General features: G+C 39.4%; 1 protein-coding gene across 3 annotated transcripts in view; it reads left to right on the top strand.

Moving 5' to 3' along the window:
• KIDINS220 (kinase D interacting substrate 220) overlaps positions 1 to 19,306 on the top strand; it is a 59,169-nt gene that overhangs the window by 20,546 nt on the left and 19,317 nt on the right. For all 3 annotated transcript variants that reach the window (XM_035109886.2, XM_035109885.2, XM_035109887.2), the window contains exons 11-23: positions 212 to 310; positions 668 to 845; positions 2,199 to 2,363; positions 2,717 to 2,896; positions 3,593 to 3,758; positions 4,687 to 4,838; positions 5,644 to 5,933; positions 6,279 to 6,419; positions 7,335 to 7,578; positions 7,739 to 7,827; positions 8,552 to 8,696; positions 9,889 to 10,051; positions 16,476 to 16,654. In XM_035109886.2, the coding sequence (XP_034965777.2) occupies positions 212 to 310; positions 668 to 845; positions 2,199 to 2,363; positions 2,717 to 2,896; positions 3,593 to 3,758; positions 4,687 to 4,838; positions 5,644 to 5,933; positions 6,279 to 6,419; positions 7,335 to 7,578; positions 7,739 to 7,827; positions 8,552 to 8,696; positions 9,889 to 10,051; positions 16,476 to 16,654 (2,191 nt within the window). The remainder of the gene's footprint in view (positions 1 to 211; positions 311 to 667; positions 846 to 2,198; positions 2,364 to 2,716; positions 2,897 to 3,592; positions 3,759 to 4,686; positions 4,839 to 5,643; positions 5,934 to 6,278; positions 6,420 to 7,334; positions 7,579 to 7,738; positions 7,828 to 8,551; positions 8,697 to 9,888; positions 10,052 to 16,475; positions 16,655 to 19,306) is intronic.

Genomic DNA, 19,306 nt, shown 5'->3' with positions numbered 1-19,306 from the left:
AACCTGGGCTACCAGATTTGACCCCAAGGACAAACAAAAATTTATGTTATGATTAAAATTGCCTCAAACCTACAGGCTGGGGGTGGATACTTACATTTTTTTTGCCATAAAATATGCAGGTGTTCCAGAATTCAAAATTCAATGCTGCCAGAAGGCCTATGCTTGTCTATTTTGAAGGCATTCACAAAATACCTTTTTACTTTGCTTTTAGGATGGAGAAACACCTCTTATAAAGGCCACCAAGATGAGAAATATTGAAATAGTTGAGCTTCTACTTGACAAAGGAGCTAAAGTTTCTGCTGTAGACAAGGTAAACTCTAGTTGATAACCACTGTATTTGTTTTAATTTATTGTCCTTAATGCTTTCACTAAACTGTTTAGGGCACCTTGTCCTCTATTAAATGAAGACAGTTGAAAATGATATTGAGGTAGATACCTGATTTTACACATGCTTGTAAAGAAGAAGGACCACTCAGAATGATTCAGTAAAATTAACCCTAAACATGGAGATGGGTTATTTAGAGAGAGAGAAAACTAAGGGTAGTTCCTATTCTAGGGGGATAAGGGATGACAGTGAAGGGAACTTGTCAGGGCAGCTTTTGAGTAAGTAAGTGATCTACTCCACAATAGCTACACCCTCACCCATCCTCTTTTGCTATTGTTACAGAAAGGAGACACCCCACTTCATATTGCTATTCGTGGGAGAAGCCGTAAGCTTGCAGAAATGCTTTTAAGAAATCCTAAAGATGGTAGACTGCTTTACAGGCCCAATAAAGCTGGAGAGACACCTTACAACATTGACTGTAGCCACCAGAAAAGCATTTTAACTCAGATATTTGGAGCTCGTAAGTATTGTGCATTTTCTTCTTAATCTGCCAGCTTCCAAGCTGCAAGGAGGTGACCAAGGCATCGAGTGAGGACCGTTGCTCGCAAGCAGAGGGGGTCTCTGACTCTACCCCTAACATAGCTAGCCTTTTCCTCCCATTCACTTACCCCTCCTCAGCACAGCCTCCCCTTTACCTCCACAAGCCTATGAAGACAAGACAGCTGCTCCTGGAGCAAATTAGAAACCTTCCCCCCCTCCGCCCTCCGCTCTCTGGTCACCTTTCCCAAACAAGCAACTTAATTCAGCCAACACACAGGAGAGAAATTAGAAGTTACATTAAGACATGCCACACTGGAAAGATACTGAAGTTATTTTCACCTTTGTCTAAGAGCGGCTTGTTTTTACTGTTCTAGCAGCCTGCTTGCTCATTTTTTTGGGGGGGTCCCTAATAATAATAATAATAATAATAATAATAATAATAATAAATTTATACCCTACCCATCTGGCTGGGTTTCCCAGCCATTCTGCGTGGCTTCCAACAAAGTATTAAAATACAATAGTCCGTCAAACATTAAAAGCTCCCTAAACAGGGCTGCCTTCAGATGTCTTCTAAAAGTCTGGTAATTGTTTCTGTCTTTGACATTTGGTGGGAGGGCGTTCCACAGGGCGGGTGCCACTACTGAGAAGGCCCTCTGCCTGGTCCCTGTAACTTGGCTTTTGCAGCGAGGGAACTGCCAGAAGACCCTCGGTGCTGGACCTCAGTGTCCGGGCAGAACAATCAGGGTGGAGATGCTCCTTCAGGTATATTGGACCGTGGCCGTTTAGGGTTTTAAAGGCCAGCACCTTCCTCTTATCAGTGGTACCTTGCAGCGGGTGCTCCCCTGTTCTCTCTCTGTGTTTTCTTTTCCTGGAACAATCTGTATGCCAGTAGTGTGTCTTCCAGGACCACTGCTTCTTAATGTGTGTGTGGCTTACTGTGGCAATCTATTCTTATCGCACTGCTCCTGTCTTCTGTGTGCATGTGCATTTTCTGCAGTTCCTTTATCCCTCTTTTGCTTTGTGTGTGTCGTGTGTGCCTTTTTCTGTGACAATATACTCTTGTTTGACCGCTCCCCAACTTGTGTGTGTGTTTACATTCCTGCAGTGCTGCTCTCACTGCATCAAAACCACCTTTCAGGTAACAGCATGGAAAAAGAAAATAAATGTGTTAATTTTATATGGGTTTATGAAAAGAAACTAGGGTTTCTTTTCAAGAGTGAGTGGTTTATTTTAAATTGCTTTAAGCATGCTGGTCATGATTTGCCAATGTATGAAAAGCTAAATACTTGCGTGCATAACTAATTTACTCCATGAAGCCTGTTTGGTTTTGCAGGACACTTATCTCCGACAGAATCTGATGGAGATATGCTGGGTTATGATCTTTATAGCAGTGCACTAGCCGACATTCTTAGTGAGCCAACTATGCAGCCACCCATCTGTGTTGGGCTGTATGCCCAATGGGGGAGTGGGAAATCTTTTCTGCTCAAGAAACTTGAAGGTAAAAATTACTCCAGTTTATGCTTTTTCATACGAAAGATCTGCACTGCGAAATTTGGAGAAGTTAGAATTGTTAAGGTTATTGTATTGTGTTTCAGTTATTGTATTGTTGCAGGATGTGTACTGGGTAGGCTTGCCTTAAAGTACAAGTGGAATCTAATCCCCCCCCCCCCCATCCCTTCTTCTTAGTCACTCCATCCTTATCATGCTTTCTAATGAAAGATACTATGGAAGAGTAATTCATTTATTTAAAAATGGTAGATTGTTCTGCAAGGGAGCAATTGTAGCCCTACAGAGAACCGCCTCTGGAATAATCTTTTGATTAATTTGGTTTTTTGGTGTGTTTTTCTTTAGATGAAATGAAAACTTTTGCTGGGCAGCAGATTGAACCTTTGTTCCAATTTTCCTGGCTGATTGTGGTCCTTACGCTTTTGTCGTGTGGTGGCGTTGGTTTACTGCTTTCATTCACTTTGGATGCAAAACTTGGAATAGCAGTGGCACTGAGCTTACTGGCACTGCTATATGTATTTTTTAGTAAGTCTTAAATCGGATTTATTAAAAACCTATTATGTGCCCAGAGTTAAGCTGAAATTTAGTCTATGAAATGAAACTGTTGAACTAAATTATGAAAAATGGATGTTCAATATATGATGTATTCAAGTACACTATCACACAAATAAGGATAGCTACGGTAAATATTTACAACACTCAGGTTTCAAATATTTGTTAAACTGAGAAGGAGACCAGTACCTGTCTTTTGGCTCCAGAAATACAGTGTTCCATTAATTTTGAAGATTACTAATTACTGTTCCACAATGTTATCAATGACAGTGATATAAAGAAATATGCATGCACCAACATTTGCATGTCCCAAATTTTCACCCCGCCTGTGAAAAGTTGGGTGTTATTGCTTCTAGCTTTTAAATGGGAAGTAACATTGGGGTCTGCAGCATCATATTCTGCAGAAGAAGCTCCGAAATAAAATTGGGTGTGTACATAACTTAAGAATTAGGATTGTTAAGCATGAGCTAACTGCTTTGGTCATGCTTTATCCAGAAATACGCTGTGGAACTAAATGAAAATAGTTGATAGCTATCATATAAATAAAATATATAGCAATGACAAAAGTTAAAATGTGATTGGTGTCAAAAGGGTTTGTGATTTGGTTTCCTGTTTAAAACCCATAACTGCTATTAACATTGAGGGTATTTGCAAAACGTCTTCTTCTAGCTGTGATATACTTTGGTAGCCGAAGAGAAGGAGAGAACTGGAATTGGGCGTGGGTGTTAAGTACAAGGTTGGCAAGACATATTGGCTACATGGAGTTGCTTCTTAAACTTATGTTTGTGAACCCACCTGAGCTGCCAGAGCAAACAACTAAAGCCTTACCTGTAAGGTTAGTATAATCTCACATCTTGTTCTTCTAGTTGTGAATCACATCAGAGAGTATCTGCTTTAAAAAAGAAAAAAGTCTGATAGTCGAATTCTCATCTGAGACCAAGTTTCATGGAGATCAACTGAGCTAGCCAATACTCTAATTAGATTGACTATGCAGCCACTTAAGTGTGTAGGACTGTCCACACAGCATAGAAATAAGAAACACTCTCTTTTCAACATTCTATTGTGCTACAATCTCTTGGAACTGAATTTTGAAATTCCTCAGGTGGCAACGCTATGTAAATGTTGTCATCCTGTGTCTGCCTGTATTTGGATTTTTAAATGTCTAACTGGGTTGATTCCTTGAGATCTTGTCCTGCAGCAGCAGAGAGAAATATTGTTGGGACCACTGGCAAACTCCCCAGTAAAGTAAAGGTAAAGGTAAAAGTAAAGGGACCCCTGACCATTAGGTCCAGTCATGACTGACTCTGGGGTTGCGGCTCTCATCTCGTGTTATTGGCTGAGGGAGCCGGCGTACAGCTTCCAGGTCATGTGGCCAGCTTTGTTGGATTTTCTCTAAGGCTGCAATTCTGCATGGAGTGACATGGGGTTGCGGCCAGCAGTAGTCCTACTCATTGTAAACCAATTAAATTTAATGAACATGACTAATCTAGGCCCATTAATTTCAGTGAGTCTACTCTGAACCCTGGAGTCCTGATTAAGCACTTGGTTGAAATAATTCCTGCATTACATTGTTAGAAGTGTGTAGAAGTTAAGAAGTATCATTGCATGTTTTTTAAAAGCAGGGGAGGAGCGGCAAATAAAAATGCAGAAGTTTACTGTATTAAAAGCAGCCCAGCAGTTTAAAGATGTGTATCTTAATGACAGAAAAAAAGCTTATTCTATCAGCCAATAGCAATCAAGCTGTTTCATGTGTTTGTCTTCAGATTTTTATTTACAGATTACAATAGGCTATCCAGTGTTGGCGGAGAAACTTCAATGGCTGAAATGATTGCCACACTCTCAGATGCCTGCGAGAGGGAATTTGGTTTCTTAGCAACACGTCTTTTCCGAGTATTCAAGACTGAAGATACTCAAGGTATTATTATTATTATTATTATTATTATTATTTTACCAAATCACTGTTTCCCCCCATTTCTGTTGTAACAAAGGAAAAATGCATCTGCTTTGCAAATACATTTCCCCTGAAACATTTAGAAAGTGTATAATAAATGGAAGAAGCTAGAAGGTCTGCAGCTATCCCCATGGTATAAAAATGTTTGAAACTTAGGAGTTGTGGAAAGAATAACACATAATGTGAAGCTCTCCAGAGATCTGTAAAATCCTCAGGATCTTCTTTGCATCTGTAGTTTTTCTCGGGAGAGAGGCATTACTTTTGCTCTTTTAGTCTGGCCTCATAACAATCCTCTGTATGTAGTTTATATAACAGCTAAGATAGAAGTGTTGTTGGATGCTAGCTAGCTCCCACCAGCCCTGGTTAGCATGGCCAGAAGATAGGGACGATGGGTTGGCCAAAAACATCTGGAGGGCCACAAGTTCTTCACCCGTGAACAAGGATTTCTGAAATTGTGCAGCTAACTCATTTTGAAGCCATGGGGGAAAGTAAAGGGACCTCATGTTAATATTTTTCAAGAATATCATGGAATCATAGAGTTGGGATCCTCGCCCTGCAATGCAGGAATCTCAACTAAAGCCTCGATGACAGAGAACCATCCAACTTCTGCTTAAAAACCTCCTATATCTGCTTTTTGCTTGCCTTCACCTCTGCTGTTCTTCTAATTTCATCTCAGTTTTAAAATATCAGACTGTTAAATTTGGTGGTGGTAATTGAGTTTCCTGCTGAACTTAGAAAAGTGCTTAGCAGTTGTTGGTTTGTTTCATAGGTAAAAAGAAATGGAAGAAAACTTGTTGCCTCCCATCCTTCGTCATTTTCCTTTTCATTCTGAGCTGCATTGTTGCTGGGATCACTCTTATAGCTTATTTTAAAGTGAATCCTGAAAACATGACAGTGAATGCTATTCTGATAGCATTTCTATGTGTTGTGGGTTTGGGCTTCATCTTGAACTGTCGCACGTGGTGGCGAGTGCTGGACTCAGTCTTAAACTCACAGAGAAAACGGCTTCATAGTGCTGCTTCAAAGCTACACAAGCTGAAAAGTGAGGGGTTTATGAAAGTAAGTATTATATTGTCATAAAAAACTATGGCAGTTGCTTTGAATTGGATGGTGCTTGTTTTACTTGAAATTTAAAAGGAGTCATGAGTCATGAGAATAAAGCACTTCATCAGTTATATAATTGAACATTTCTGTCTTTTATTTAATAGAATTTGTACACTACTTAATTGTAAATAAAACCTCTAAGCAGTCTTGATTTATATTTAATTCCCAGTGAACCTAAGGAATACATTTGTGCAAAAGGGTTCACTGTTTTAAACAATTAAAGCAAAAAGTGTCATTTCAATGAGATTCGTGTTGGAGGATGGTAACACTACTGTTTTAACACTACTTTTATTTTGATAGGTTCTTAAATGCGAAGTGGAACTGATGGCAAAGATGGCAAAAACCATTGATAGCTTTACTCAGAATCAAACCAGGCTTGCGGTAATTATTGATGGATTGGATGCATGTGAGCAGGACAAAGTTTTACAGATGCTTGACACAGTAAGTAACTACTTTACTATTTTACCTTTGAGTGCTCTTGGGCAATCAAACCATTTGAGTGTTCTGAAATCAGTCAAGTATATGAGAATAATATTTCCTTTATATTTGGTTTCAATCCAGACCAAGTAGTTGTGACTAAATCTTACCAAAACCAATACAGGTAGAACAATTTAGCTATTTTGAGTTGACTTGCTTTCATTGGAACTCAAAACCCGAGCCTATGTTCCACCAATATCGGGGGCTTGCTCCTAAGTTAAGATCTTTGCTTGAAAAGATTGCATGAATTGTTTTGGAACTATACTATAACATTGTGAGCTAACCTGAAGAAACAACAGCAACAAGATCCAGAGAATCCCTTGCATGAGTGGAAGGCACTGTTTCAACAGTCCCTCCTCCTGATTTCTGCCATTTCTACTCGCTTCAGCAGTTCCATTAGTCACATCCCAAAATATCCCGGAAGGCAACTTCTTGTAGAGCGTGAAGGGCTGAAGTGACAAGATGAAAGTGGGAGAGCCCTGTTGTGCAAGTACTTCTCTGGATCCAACCCAATCTGTGTTCCATAAACATAGCCTGTTGAACTTTGTGTCTTAGCAGAATCTTTTGCAATATATGAGTGTGCTGTTCGCAGTGCACACCACAGTACATATTTGCAGCCCCTTTCCACATTTTACCTCCTGCTGAACTGTGGGTGCGTAGCAACCCAACAAATAAGAGATGGGCGGTGGCAGCGGGGTGTTGAGCCTTAGTGGTCTTCCAATTTCTGTCTAGGAGTGTCATGAAAGTCTTGCTACCTGAGCCACTTGTGCCATCTTTACTGTGACTAGACCACCCATGGGATACAAATTTTCATTCATTGATTTCAATGATTTCCTTGAATTCATTGATTTCATTCATTTTTCTTTTTTCTTTTCACAGGTCAGAGTCCTGTTTTCAAAAGGCCCATTTATTGCAATTTTTGCTAGTGACCCACACATCATCATAAAGGCAATTAATCAGAACCTGAACAGTGTGCTCCGTGACTCAAATATAAATGGGCATGATTACATGAGAAATATCGTACACTTGCCTGTCTTTCTTAACAGCCGAGGACTCAGTAGTGCTAAAAAGATGATGGTAGCTGCAACCACAAATGGAGATGTCCCATACTCAGATAGTGCAGGTATAGTATTTTATAAATAATCGGGCATCAAATGCCAATAGTGGTTTTGTTTTTTTAAAGATAGCATAAATGTTTGAACGATTGCTTATATTACCACTTAGCAGTAAGCATCTGTAGTATGGTAAAATGAAAATGTGTTTTAATGAGAGACATTTCCTAGGATTCCATGAAGAAGTTGATCGAAGGGTTTCACAGAATAGCCTGGGAGATGTGACCAAGCTTGGAAGCAAAACAGCTCTCAACAGGCGGGTGAGAAATGGCCAGTTGGAAATCTTTTACACATAATTTACACATGTAAATTATTGTTATCCATTTTAGCAAACAGCTGTTTAGGTAATGGATTCTGGGTTCATATTCATAGACTGGCTTTCAGATGTGGTAGAATCCTTTAAGCTTAGTGGCTTTGTGGACCCTGGACTGGGTTTTTAGGGTAAACCCTCATAAGGCATCTTACAAAAATATATATGTCAAAAGCAAACATAGTAAGAGTGGAACAAATCTAATAATAAAAATATCTGCATAGAAACCTTAAAATAGGACATATTAATTCAATATTATGTTTGGGAAGTTTTTTTGATACAGCTTTTGCTAACAAGTTGCCTTAGTATGTTGAAAAGAAACATACGGGTACATTTCTGATTTGTTTCTTACATTGAGATCTTTAAGCTCCATAGGTGCACACTTTTGAAAGCTACACGTCTCATAAGCATTTGAATCTATGATATAGAAATAGTATATTGTGGACAGCAACATCACTATCTTTGTTTAAAAGTGTCACTGAAATGAAAATTATTGCATATTTTTTCTTGGTGAGACATTTCAAAGTATGTTAGTGACTCCTGGTGTTTGTCCAACTCTGTTCACCTCTGAATGCACTAATATAACATCTTGCCTTTTGGGTAGACTGTAAAACATGATAACAGTTCATACAAATAATACCTGTGTTCTCTCCCCACCCCCACCCCCAAATTAGGACACTTACAGAAGAAGACAAATTCAGCGTACCATTACACGTCAGATGTCTTTTGATCTGACTAAGCTTTTGGTTACAGAAGACTGGTTCAGTGATATTAGCCCGCAGACTATGAGGCGATTGCTAAATATTGTTTCTGTGACAGGTGTGTTTCCTTATTATACTTCACATATCAAAGTGAGGCATTAAAAACCTACAGTTTCCATGGTATGTGTAGCATGTCAGCCATGTACCATAGTCCATTAGGTGCCCTAGGAAAGAAAAACAGTTTACCTGTTCATGGAGATCAAGTCCACAGTTCCTCCCTAGTCTTCTAGAGTGAACCATGGAAATGAGACTTTGGGTGATGAGAAATCAAATGATTTACACCATATTCATTACACACTGTTTTCACGATAAACATGAAAACTGCATAAAAGTCAAATTATCCAGAGAAAATTTGGGCAGTGTCAGATGAGCCAAACTGCTGTAGTTGCATGATTTTCTATTTACGGTTAGTAATCAACATGTGGTGCAGGGTTGCCATCTATTTGTGGCTGTGGGGGCTAAGGCCTCAAATTTTCATTGAAGGGCCCGGGCCCACACAAAGTCCTGTGATGGCCGTGCACCCTGCAATGTGCAAAAGTGATGTCAGCATGATGCAGGGCATGCTGATGTCATGTGCGCATGCCGCATGGATGTCACGCAGCCCCAGGCCCCCTAAGTCGCGGGGACAAGGCTGTTGTGGCATCATGGCTTTTGGGTTCAATCAAGAGCTTTTTATCTTCAATTGTGAAGTTGGCTGAAAAATTACAGAATGATCAGGTTTTTCAACAAATTGCCTCTGGTATTACCAGAGAAGCTAACTTGAGAAAAGCAAAGCATAGATAGTATAAAGTACATGAAGTGACATTTATCTGTGCATGAACAGAACGAGCTTCTGCTCATGCAGTGGGGCTTCCGCTTCTTCCCCTCCCTCCTATAGCCTTCCATGCACCCCCAGAATCAGATGTTGGGAGGCTGGTGGGAGGAGAAAGAAAGGGGAAACCTGTTGCGGAAGAGAAATGAAATGTGGTTTCAAATTATGAAGGCAAGGTTTATTCCTGATTTCCTAGGCGCTGGCCTAGATACAATGCTGAGTCAGTTGCTGTATGCTTTGTTGCCCCACTTGAAGGATTTATGCACAGTACGGCTAAACCAACTTGTGACTTCCCGTCACGTCCATATGTGGCCATTAAGTTCCTTCCTGTGAACTCAGAACTTGCTCAGTTGTTGGTGACATTTTGGTTGGTCCAAATAAAGGTATGGCTCAGCTGTGGATTTTGAAATTTACCTACACAGCCTTTCATCTTTTAAAGGTCGTTTACTGAGAGCTAATCAGATCACTTTCAACTGGGATAGACTGGCTAGCTGGATCAACTTGACAGAACAGTGGCCATACAGGACCTCTTGGCTCATATTGTATTTGGAAGAAACAGAAGGTGTTCCAGATCAGCTAACGTTAAAAACTATCTATGAGAGGTAGGCGTGATTTTGAAATTTCCATTTGTTGGTGGGTGTTCAAAAGTCAGCATTTAACTATCTTTTTTCCCCTGGGTGAGAGAAAGTAAATGTCTACAGTAGATGGGAGTAAATTATTTTGGGGTTCAGGTACTTACAAATTAGCATATGTCTGAATATTTTGTTTGTTGGGGCAAATGCTTCAAACTCACAAAAAAAGGTGTGAGCATTTGTGATATGCTATTACTATTTTTGATTACTAGAACTCTTGTGGTTCTTAATTACAATGCCAAAAGATTAGGTGCTATGACTCATTAACAGAATGGGGTATAATTATATCTGTTAAATGAAGAGAGTAAGGCATTAATGGCTTTTGCTGTCTTTTAGTTTTTTCTTTTGTCCGTCATTGGAAAAGTAGCAGGGATACAGTATAACATAATCTAATGATATTATCCCCTCTATTCATCCAAATCTTCTTGGGAACATAAATGTAAGGAATAGCTGTAGTATAGTAACTAGTTGCTATATAGTTGTATAATAACTAGTTTTATTTTCTACTCTGCCATGAACTGAATAGGCTTTGGGCAGTCATCCACCTCTGCCATGGGGTGTGGGATAATGATATAAGGATTATGACTAGATATTGCATGTGAAGGTCTTCAAAAACTTGTTACATGTTACACATCGCACAGATATTAAGTACAGGATTAAACACATTTACTGCCTTCTGTGTGTCCTTGTTCCCTTTTGGGATACTCCTTTCATACATTCATTAATCATTTTATTTGTGTGCCACCTTTCCATAGTTGTAATCCACCTTGAGCATGGTTTTGACATGAAATTTACATAATTACATGCATAAGAAAATTAGTCACAAATAATAAATAAAACACATCAACAGATGTGCAGCCAAACCAAAGAATTCCAACATAAATCATAATATAATGCAAAAAAATAATATCCATAACAGCAGCCCCCCTGCCCCCCCAAAGAACCCGAAACAGCACCCCAGTGCAAGAGTCTGTTCAGCAGCCTCAGCTTCTGCAGCTGTGTTCCCAGGCCAGGTGGGAAAAGGCCTGCAGATATTCCAGGACATACAAGCAAAGATGGTATCAAGGAATTAGAAAACCTCATCAGGGTCTTTTCCAGGGAGTCTTTTCTTCTCATGAGGTGGCCAAAGTATTGGAGCCTCAGCTTCAGGATCTGTCCTTCCAGTGAGCACTCAGGGCTGATTTCCTTCAGAATGGATGTTTGATCTTCTTGCAGTCCATGGGACTCTCAAGAGTCTCCTCCAGCACCATAATTCAAAAGCATCAATTCTTCGGCGATCAGCCTTCTTTATGGTCCAGCTCTCACTTCCATACATCACTACTGGGAAAACCATAGCTTTAACTATACGGACCTTTGTTGACAAGGTGATGTCTCTGCTTTTTAATATGCTGTTTAGGTTTGTCATTGCTTTTCTCCCAAGAAGCAGGTGTCTTTTAATTTCGTGACTGCTGTCACCATCTGCAGTGATCAAGGAGCCCAGGAAAGTAAAATCTCTCACTGCCTCCATTTCTTCCCCTTCTATTTGCCAGGAGGTGATGGGACCAGTGGCCATGAACTTGGTTTTTTTGATGTTGAGCTTCAGACCATATTTTGCGCTCTCCTCTTTCACCCTCATTAAAAGGTTCTTTAATTCCTCCTCACTTTCTGCCATCAAGGTTGTGTCATCTGCATATCTGAGGTTGTTGATATTTCTTCCGGCAATCTTAATTCCGGTTTGGGATTCATCTAGTCCAGCCTTTCGCATGATGAATTCTGCATATAAGTTAAATCAGCAGGGAGACAATATACAACCTTGTCGTACTCCTTTCCCAATTTTGAACCAGTCAGTTGTTCCATATCCAGTTCTAACTGTAACTTCTTGTCCCACATAGAGATTTCTCAGGATTTTTCATTAGTAACAGCCTTTAATCTTCCAGCAGATGGCACTAACATACCAATGATATTGGTGAAGAGGTCTGTCATTCAGCATTTTAACATTAAATTTAGAATTCGTATTTGTCTTCCTGCTTGTTTCCTGTTCATTTCAGTAGCTTCTCTGTAACTTTTAAACACTGAAATAGGTGAGGGGTACTCTTTGTGGCTTGCAGGTTATGCATAGCTACAAACACTAATTCATACCTATAATTGAGAGACTGTTCTTACAATTCCAAGGCCCAGTGCAGGTATATTGCTTGGTACTCAGCAAACCATGAAGCCAAATTCTTGAATGTGAGCTCTTCTTCTGCTTTCCAAATTTCACTCCACTTCCTGTTTGTTTGTTTTTACATATAATTACACATGCAGTGATGCAAATCATTCTTGAAACTAACCAGTTCCACTCCTGGTTTTAAGCCCTTGTTTGCAAACTATGGCGTGCATACTCTCCAGACAGCAAGAATGTGAGAGAGGTTTTTAGTTGCTTCCCAATAGCTACCTCACTGAAATCTGATCAGCAGGAGCACTGTAAAATATGTCTGAAAAAGCTTTGGGGGGGGGGGGCTCAGGTGGGTTTGTGCTCCCTGGAAGCTATATTCTTACAGTGAAAATGTTCTCATGTGATATAGCCCTAAGTGCCCCTGGGGTATATATTGGTGTGTTCTTTTAAACAGCATTTTCCTGGGATAAATAATATAACTTCTGCATTATAACTTTGCTTTACCAAATGGAATATATTTCTCTCTCTCTGGGTTGTTAGTAGGGTTTGAAAAAGTATTTACAGTGTGTTAATAGGAAAAGACATAAATGATACATGTTTTATTAAAAAATCTGAGCTGATAAAAAATCAGAATAAGAAATCTTTAGTACCAGTAGTAAAGTTTAAATCCCCCCTCCCATAAAAAGGCTCATTTATTTTTATAGCAATTTGATGACACATCTGCTTGCTTTATTCAGCTGGGGGGAAAATGTTGGTTCTTGATGTTTGGTAAAGTTGCTTTTGTTAAATTATTTTCCAAATCGTTCAACTTTTAACAAATGACATTTGATACTAACACTGGAAAGCAATTTCAGCTAATTAAGTAGATCCTTCTATAAACCATCAGAACATTAAGATGACAAACTGTTCATTCAGGATTATTTTAATTGGGACAATTATTGTAATTTTGTTGCAATTATGTGTTGAGCTAAAAGCCTTTGTCTAAATCATTTGAGATTTTTTTGTTAACATATACATAACTGAGAAAAGAGAAATGAAAACTCGAGCATTTTCTGTCTACTTTTCCAATACCACATTTAGACAAATGATAATTACTCATTCTATAAACTGTATTTGAGATTTGTAGGGTGCTTTTTAAAAATGAGAACATTTGTACAAGGTATTTTTTTTAAAAAAAGGTTTGCTCTCCAGTAGGTGGTAGCGGGTTTCTATTTTAGGATAGTTTTAACCAGTTTTGTTAAAGGGAGAGAGGGAGAAATATATGAGGTTCTATTGATTTCTTGTTAAAATATATATTGCATCCAAAAGCAGCCACTATGGTTCAGTCCAGACAAGGGTTAAGTACTTTTATTTCAATGGGAAATTTGGGTCTTCTTGCAAGGGCACTGCATTAGATCAACCCACGTGTCAGCGTGTGCTTACAATTACTTTTGTAATATGTAACATTTTCCCCTCCCATAGCTTATCCTGACATTTTCTTGCCCCACCTCCCAGTGGCTCATCTAGTCCAGCATCCTTTTCTCAAAGTGGGATGGCTGTGGGAAGGACCTGAGAGTAACAGCACTCTCCTCACTTGTGATTCCAAGCAGCTGGCATTCACAGGCATACTGCCTGTAAAGTAGATCATAACCATCATGGCTAGTGGCCACTTATAGCCTCACCCTTCATTAGAGATCATAGAGGTCACAGTATTAATTTGTCTATTCTTCTTTTAAAGCCATCTGAGTTGGTGGCCATCGCTGGCTCGTGTGGGAGCGGATTTCAGAGTTTCGCTATACAGATAAACATAACAGTTGGTGGGATAGACACTTTCTGCTATTGATTGCACCCATCTGCTGAAAAGGAGTCTGCCTCCAGTGGTCCACATGGACAGAAACAGTGGTCAAAGCTTTTGAAGGGAGGACAGCCTATTGCTCCTTTTTTAACTAGTTGCCTAGCCAGCTGTACTTCCCACCCCATCCCATGGCCTGTTACCGTTAAGAAGGAAATAAACCAGCAACACACGTGATGTGCCATCTTCTCCGCAAGATTATATGCCATGTCTGTATTCTGGCACAACCCAGATATTGTTATTTGGCTGTGCCTTGTTTTTGTTAGCAAATTCCTCCTTGTGTTCATTGCATTCTCCCCTTCAGCTTGCCTTAAAATATACCCAATTATCTAATTTCCACTAATTACTTAGTTTGGCTGCCAGAAATGATATGCATATGTTTAGTACACAATTTTACTTTGTCCTTATTTTACATTCTTAGTGTTCTTATACATATCTCAGTGGTACGACAGGCCTGATATCAACGGTCTATTTCTGATTTTTTACTTGATTGCTAATTTGCCTCGTTTCTTGTTTAACAAGCTGTAATAGTTGGATTTGCAAATTTTGTTTCAAGATGAGCAGCCTACACTTCCAAACAACCCATAGCATGAACACACATAAACATACCCACACACATCAGTCCTCTTTATTGGAGAATACCCATTCTCTCAGACTCTTTACCTTTTCCCCTTTCCCTCTACACCCAGCCTCTCTTACTGACCATCTCTTAACTAGCATTCTCAATCCAACCATACATTTAATCCCTTTCTATTATATTCCCATTATTCCCACCATCTGATTGATCTTTCTATTTTGACCACCTCCACTGTCTGTGTAGTAGACAAAAGGTTCATATTTATGGAAGGTCCTTCAAACCATCACTGAAGCCTTGTAATAGGGGAACTTACACCCACCATTTGACACTATCTGTATTTATCCGCCCTTCTAAAAAGATACATGATTTTCCGATTCTGAAACATTCAGAAATTCCTGGTGTTTACTCTTGCTAACTTCCTTGTAGCCTTAAAATTCAACTCCCTGAGTAACCCATCTACTTAATACAAGGCAAAGTTTATTGATGCAAAGAAAAAAAGAAAGAAAGAACAAAACATTCTGTTAATTACCTTGTATAACTGATAAGCGTAGTTTGCTCTGCCTGGCTTCATCCTAATCTTGCGTTGAAGGAGCAAAGGTAGGGTGAATTGTAAAATTTGGAGATAAGAAGAGCAGAAGTTCAAAAGGCAACAATCTCCAGGAAAAAGTGAGTTGGAAAAAATGGAAATGTACAACCCAAATTTGTGTATGCATTGGAAACAAGTTCCATTGTGTTCAGTGAGGCTTACTGTTGATAGAATTGCTACCGTTGATAAACAGAAGACAAATAAAAAGGAGTTTAGCAAGAAGCAATTCAGGCTTCCAAATTCTGTAGCGTGCATGTGAGTGCCTTGCCTCACAGTGTTGATCACTAACCAAAACATTATTCATAGTGTATGAGAGTTTGAGCGGTCAACGAAACATAAAAGAGCACCAACAAACCACCATTAACTTTGTGGCAACTTCCCATCTTCCTTTTCTCAGTTTTGGCACAAAATAATGTGCACATATTGACCTGGTTGGGTCACTAAAGTTTGGCTTAGTGTGAACATGTGTTTCAGGAGAGCAAATCATGGTCACTTTGTTCCTCCATGGTCCTTTCTACTACTGCATTAAGAGAAACTAAGGTTTATTAGCAGCAGATGTTCCAAAACAAGAATACTGCTGCCTCCATTGCAGAATGTGTAGTCTTTGAACTAACTTGGGTTTTAAGGGCATGTAAGTTAGCAAAAATTTGTGTGTGAGCGTTTTCCTTTTTTTAAGTTGAGTAACACAGACACATAGATTTGTGGGCCTTCACCAAAAGATTATCATTTACATAAATATCTCTTTCAACATAATAGTTTAATGTATTGAGCTCAGAAGGTTAGAATAGAGATTTCAATCTATAAAACAGCAGTAGGCTATTAGCCTCTGAACAGGAGTATTGTTCATCATATGCAGAACACTGTTCACATTCAGACTTAAGCAGAGCTGGCATTAAAATTCAGCTAATTTGCTTCATGTGACTTCTCAGCTGTGGTTTTTCATCTAAGTCTTCAGCTCCTTTTCTTTTGGAATCTTGTTTTGAAAAAAACCCCAAAAACCAAAAAACTTTAACTCTTTGTTCTCATTCTTAACTTTGTTTTGCGGCAGTCCCAGTCATGCATTGCATAGATTGAACATGTGAAAAGCTGCATTGGTTTACAAGTTGTATGTGAATTATTTGAGGAAAGATTTGGACAGGAACATGTTTAAGTTAGTAACGATCTGTTACTAGGTTTGTGATCCTCAGCTAGACAGAAATGCCTGATAAACCTTCTGCCTGAATTAACTCAGGACTTTATAATGCGGAGTTACTTTGCTTTCTGTAGAATTTCAAAGAATATTCCAACAACTAAAGACGTCGAACCTCTGCTTGAAATTGATGGGGATATTCGCAACTTTGAAGTATTTTTGTCTTCACGAACTCCAGTCCTCATAGCACGTGATGTAAAAATCTTTCTTCCATGTACAGTGAACCTTGATCCAAAACTCCGAGAAATTATTGCAGGTAAACTGCCATTTGACTATCCAACAGGAAAGCTTTTAATACCAACATCAGTGTAATGAAATGAATAAATAAATAAATAAATAAATAAAATAAATGACTTTTCTAAGAAAGAGATATTTGTGTTATCAGAAAGAATAACTTGCACAAGGACAGTGACAGAAACACAGTAGCACAAATCCAAGTACATTATTACTATTCAGAATTAGGTATGTTTTACCCTTCTAGTAATGAATAAAGGACTGGCAATTCTTTATAAAAAGCATTGCCCACCTTCTTTGGTCCATATGTAATATGTCAGTTTGGCAAGAACTGCATATTATTGTCGTTAAATCTCCCATTGTTAGTGTTCAAACTACTAGTCTCTAGAATTTAGCATATAAAATCCTAGCAGTGCTCATAATGCAGGAGATACACTGTCACAGAGGAATTAAGAGATATTTATGTAGGTATTTCATGTTGAGAAAACCAGAATACACATATGTATTCTGTAGTGCTGAATATTGTTTCTGTAAGGGCTGCTTTACAAGCTCTCGTTTGTTGTCCTTTTAGGCAGCTAGAGAAATGGAAATGGTTGGGTTTCCCCCTTCAAGTATAACATAATTTTTGTATTAAAAACAAAATTAAAAAAATTCCTTCCAGTAGCACCTTAGAGACCAACTAAGTTTGTTATTGGTATGAGCTTGCGTGTGCATGCACACTTTTTCATGCACACGAAAGCTCATACCAATAACAAACTTAGTTGGTCTCTAAGGCGCTACTGGAAGGAATTTTTTAAAATTCCGACTACGGCAGACCAACATGGCTACTACCTGTAACTATAATTTTTGTATGTTAGCATATAGCACATGCACAGTGTGCAGTACTTTTTCTGGGGGTACGCAGGGGTATACATACCCCTAAACATTTTGTGAACCTTTGTACTTTTGTCCATTTACTGTATTTATTTCCCCCGATTTGAACTATAAAATGGTGGTTTTCTTGAGTCAAAATGAGATAACCCCTAAACATTTTTTAAGAAAAAAAGCACTGCATACGTATATGTACATAATGTATAACTTCTTGAAAGGCAGCTCTCCCTTTGGAGGCAGTGTATTCTGCATCAATATAAGCCTTTCCTCTTGACCCAGATAGGCAAGAATAAACATGGAAGTCTGGAGAGAGGAGGCTGGTTCCCAGTTTCTTTTGACGAAGGTCTTTTGTGCCTCTCCTTCCAAAGCCACACTCACTTTTTGCCCCCTCCAGGGTGTTTGGAAGATTTTATTTTTTTCCAGTGAAAGTCAGGAGGACATTGGGTACCCTTATATCCTATTGGATTTGGGGACAGGACTACCATATAGGTGATTCCTGAAAAGGCCTGCTCTGACTCTGGCTTGCTAACCCAGGGCCTTGCAGAGCCATTCTAATGAGAATTGCTCTTTGAGAATGACTAGTATCTCCTGAGAGCCAGTGCAGGAAGCATGAAAGCAACTGTGTACTTAGCAGCCCAGCATGAATGGTGTTGTGCCCTTTTCTATTTGGTTGGAAGGGTTCTTCAAGAATGAGTTTGTTTTCTTTGTGACGAGACAGAATCATAGAGAATCATAGAGTTGGAAGAGACCACAAGGGCCATCCAGTCCAATCCCCTGCCAAGCAGGAAACACCATCAAAGCATTCCTGACAGATGGCTGTCAAGCCTCCGCTTAAAGACCTCCAAAGAAGGAGACTCCACCACACTCCTTGGCAGCATGTTCCACTGTCGAACAGCTCTTACTGTCAGGAAGTTCTTCCTAATGTTTAGGTGGAATCTTCTTTCTTGTAGCTTGAAGACGAACCAATCACTCTTCTTTTCAAGGAAGTACTGTGGCACACCCATTACAAATGTGGTGAGGTCAGTTTTCCTCCCTCTCTGCTCCACTGAAGGCCCAATTCTTTCAGAGGCATTCTTTGCACTGAAGCTTTTCCAATGTTCCCAGGATGAATTCCGCCTTTCACAAGTCTCAAGAATTCATTCTTCCCTTTATGCCTTCAACTTACATGCTCTAAGTAGACAGAGTGGCAACCCTTAGATACGTGTAGGACCCTAAAGAAGAGGGCAGAATACAGTCGTACCTTGGAAGCTGAATGCCTTTTAACTCGAACGTTTTGACTCCCAAACCGGAAGTGATTGGTATGTTTTTTGGAAGCCGAATGTCTGTCGTGGTTTCCGATTGGCTGCAGGAAGGTCCTGCAGCCAATAGGAAGCCCCAACTTGGTTCTCGAACCATTTTGGGAGTCAAATGGACTCCCAGAACAGATTAAATTCGAGAACCAAGGTATGACTGTCCATCATGCAAAGCAGTCCATCATGGGGTGGGAAGCGTTTGTTGCAATGGTCGTTTCCTTTCCAGCAATCTTTTCTTTTTCATGAGTCTGTGCCCCAGAAGAAATTAGACCCATCTGGTGTTACGGGCAGCAGGCTTTGTGGACATCCTCCCCTCCCATTGTTGTTAACATTCAGGAGTTTTTCAGAACACGGCAGTTGGCACCGCGGTATGGTGGTCTTAATCAATATCTCCAACCAATTCAGTTGCTGCATTTTCCAGTTTTTGTCTTCTGTCCCTTCAGAACATGAGAAAAAAGAGGAAAAGGCTGGAAGGCTGTCACTTGCCTTTATATTTATAATATTATTTTAGA

This window comes from Zootoca vivipara, chromosome 3, assembly GCF_963506605.1.
Source record: "Zootoca vivipara chromosome 3, rZooViv1.1, whole genome shotgun sequence".
In the NCBI taxonomy this organism is placed as follows: Eukaryota; Metazoa; Chordata; class Lepidosauria; order Squamata; family Lacertidae; genus Zootoca; species Zootoca vivipara.
Note: the sequence above shows the minus strand (reverse complement) of the source record. Positions and strands in the feature narration are given on the sequence as shown.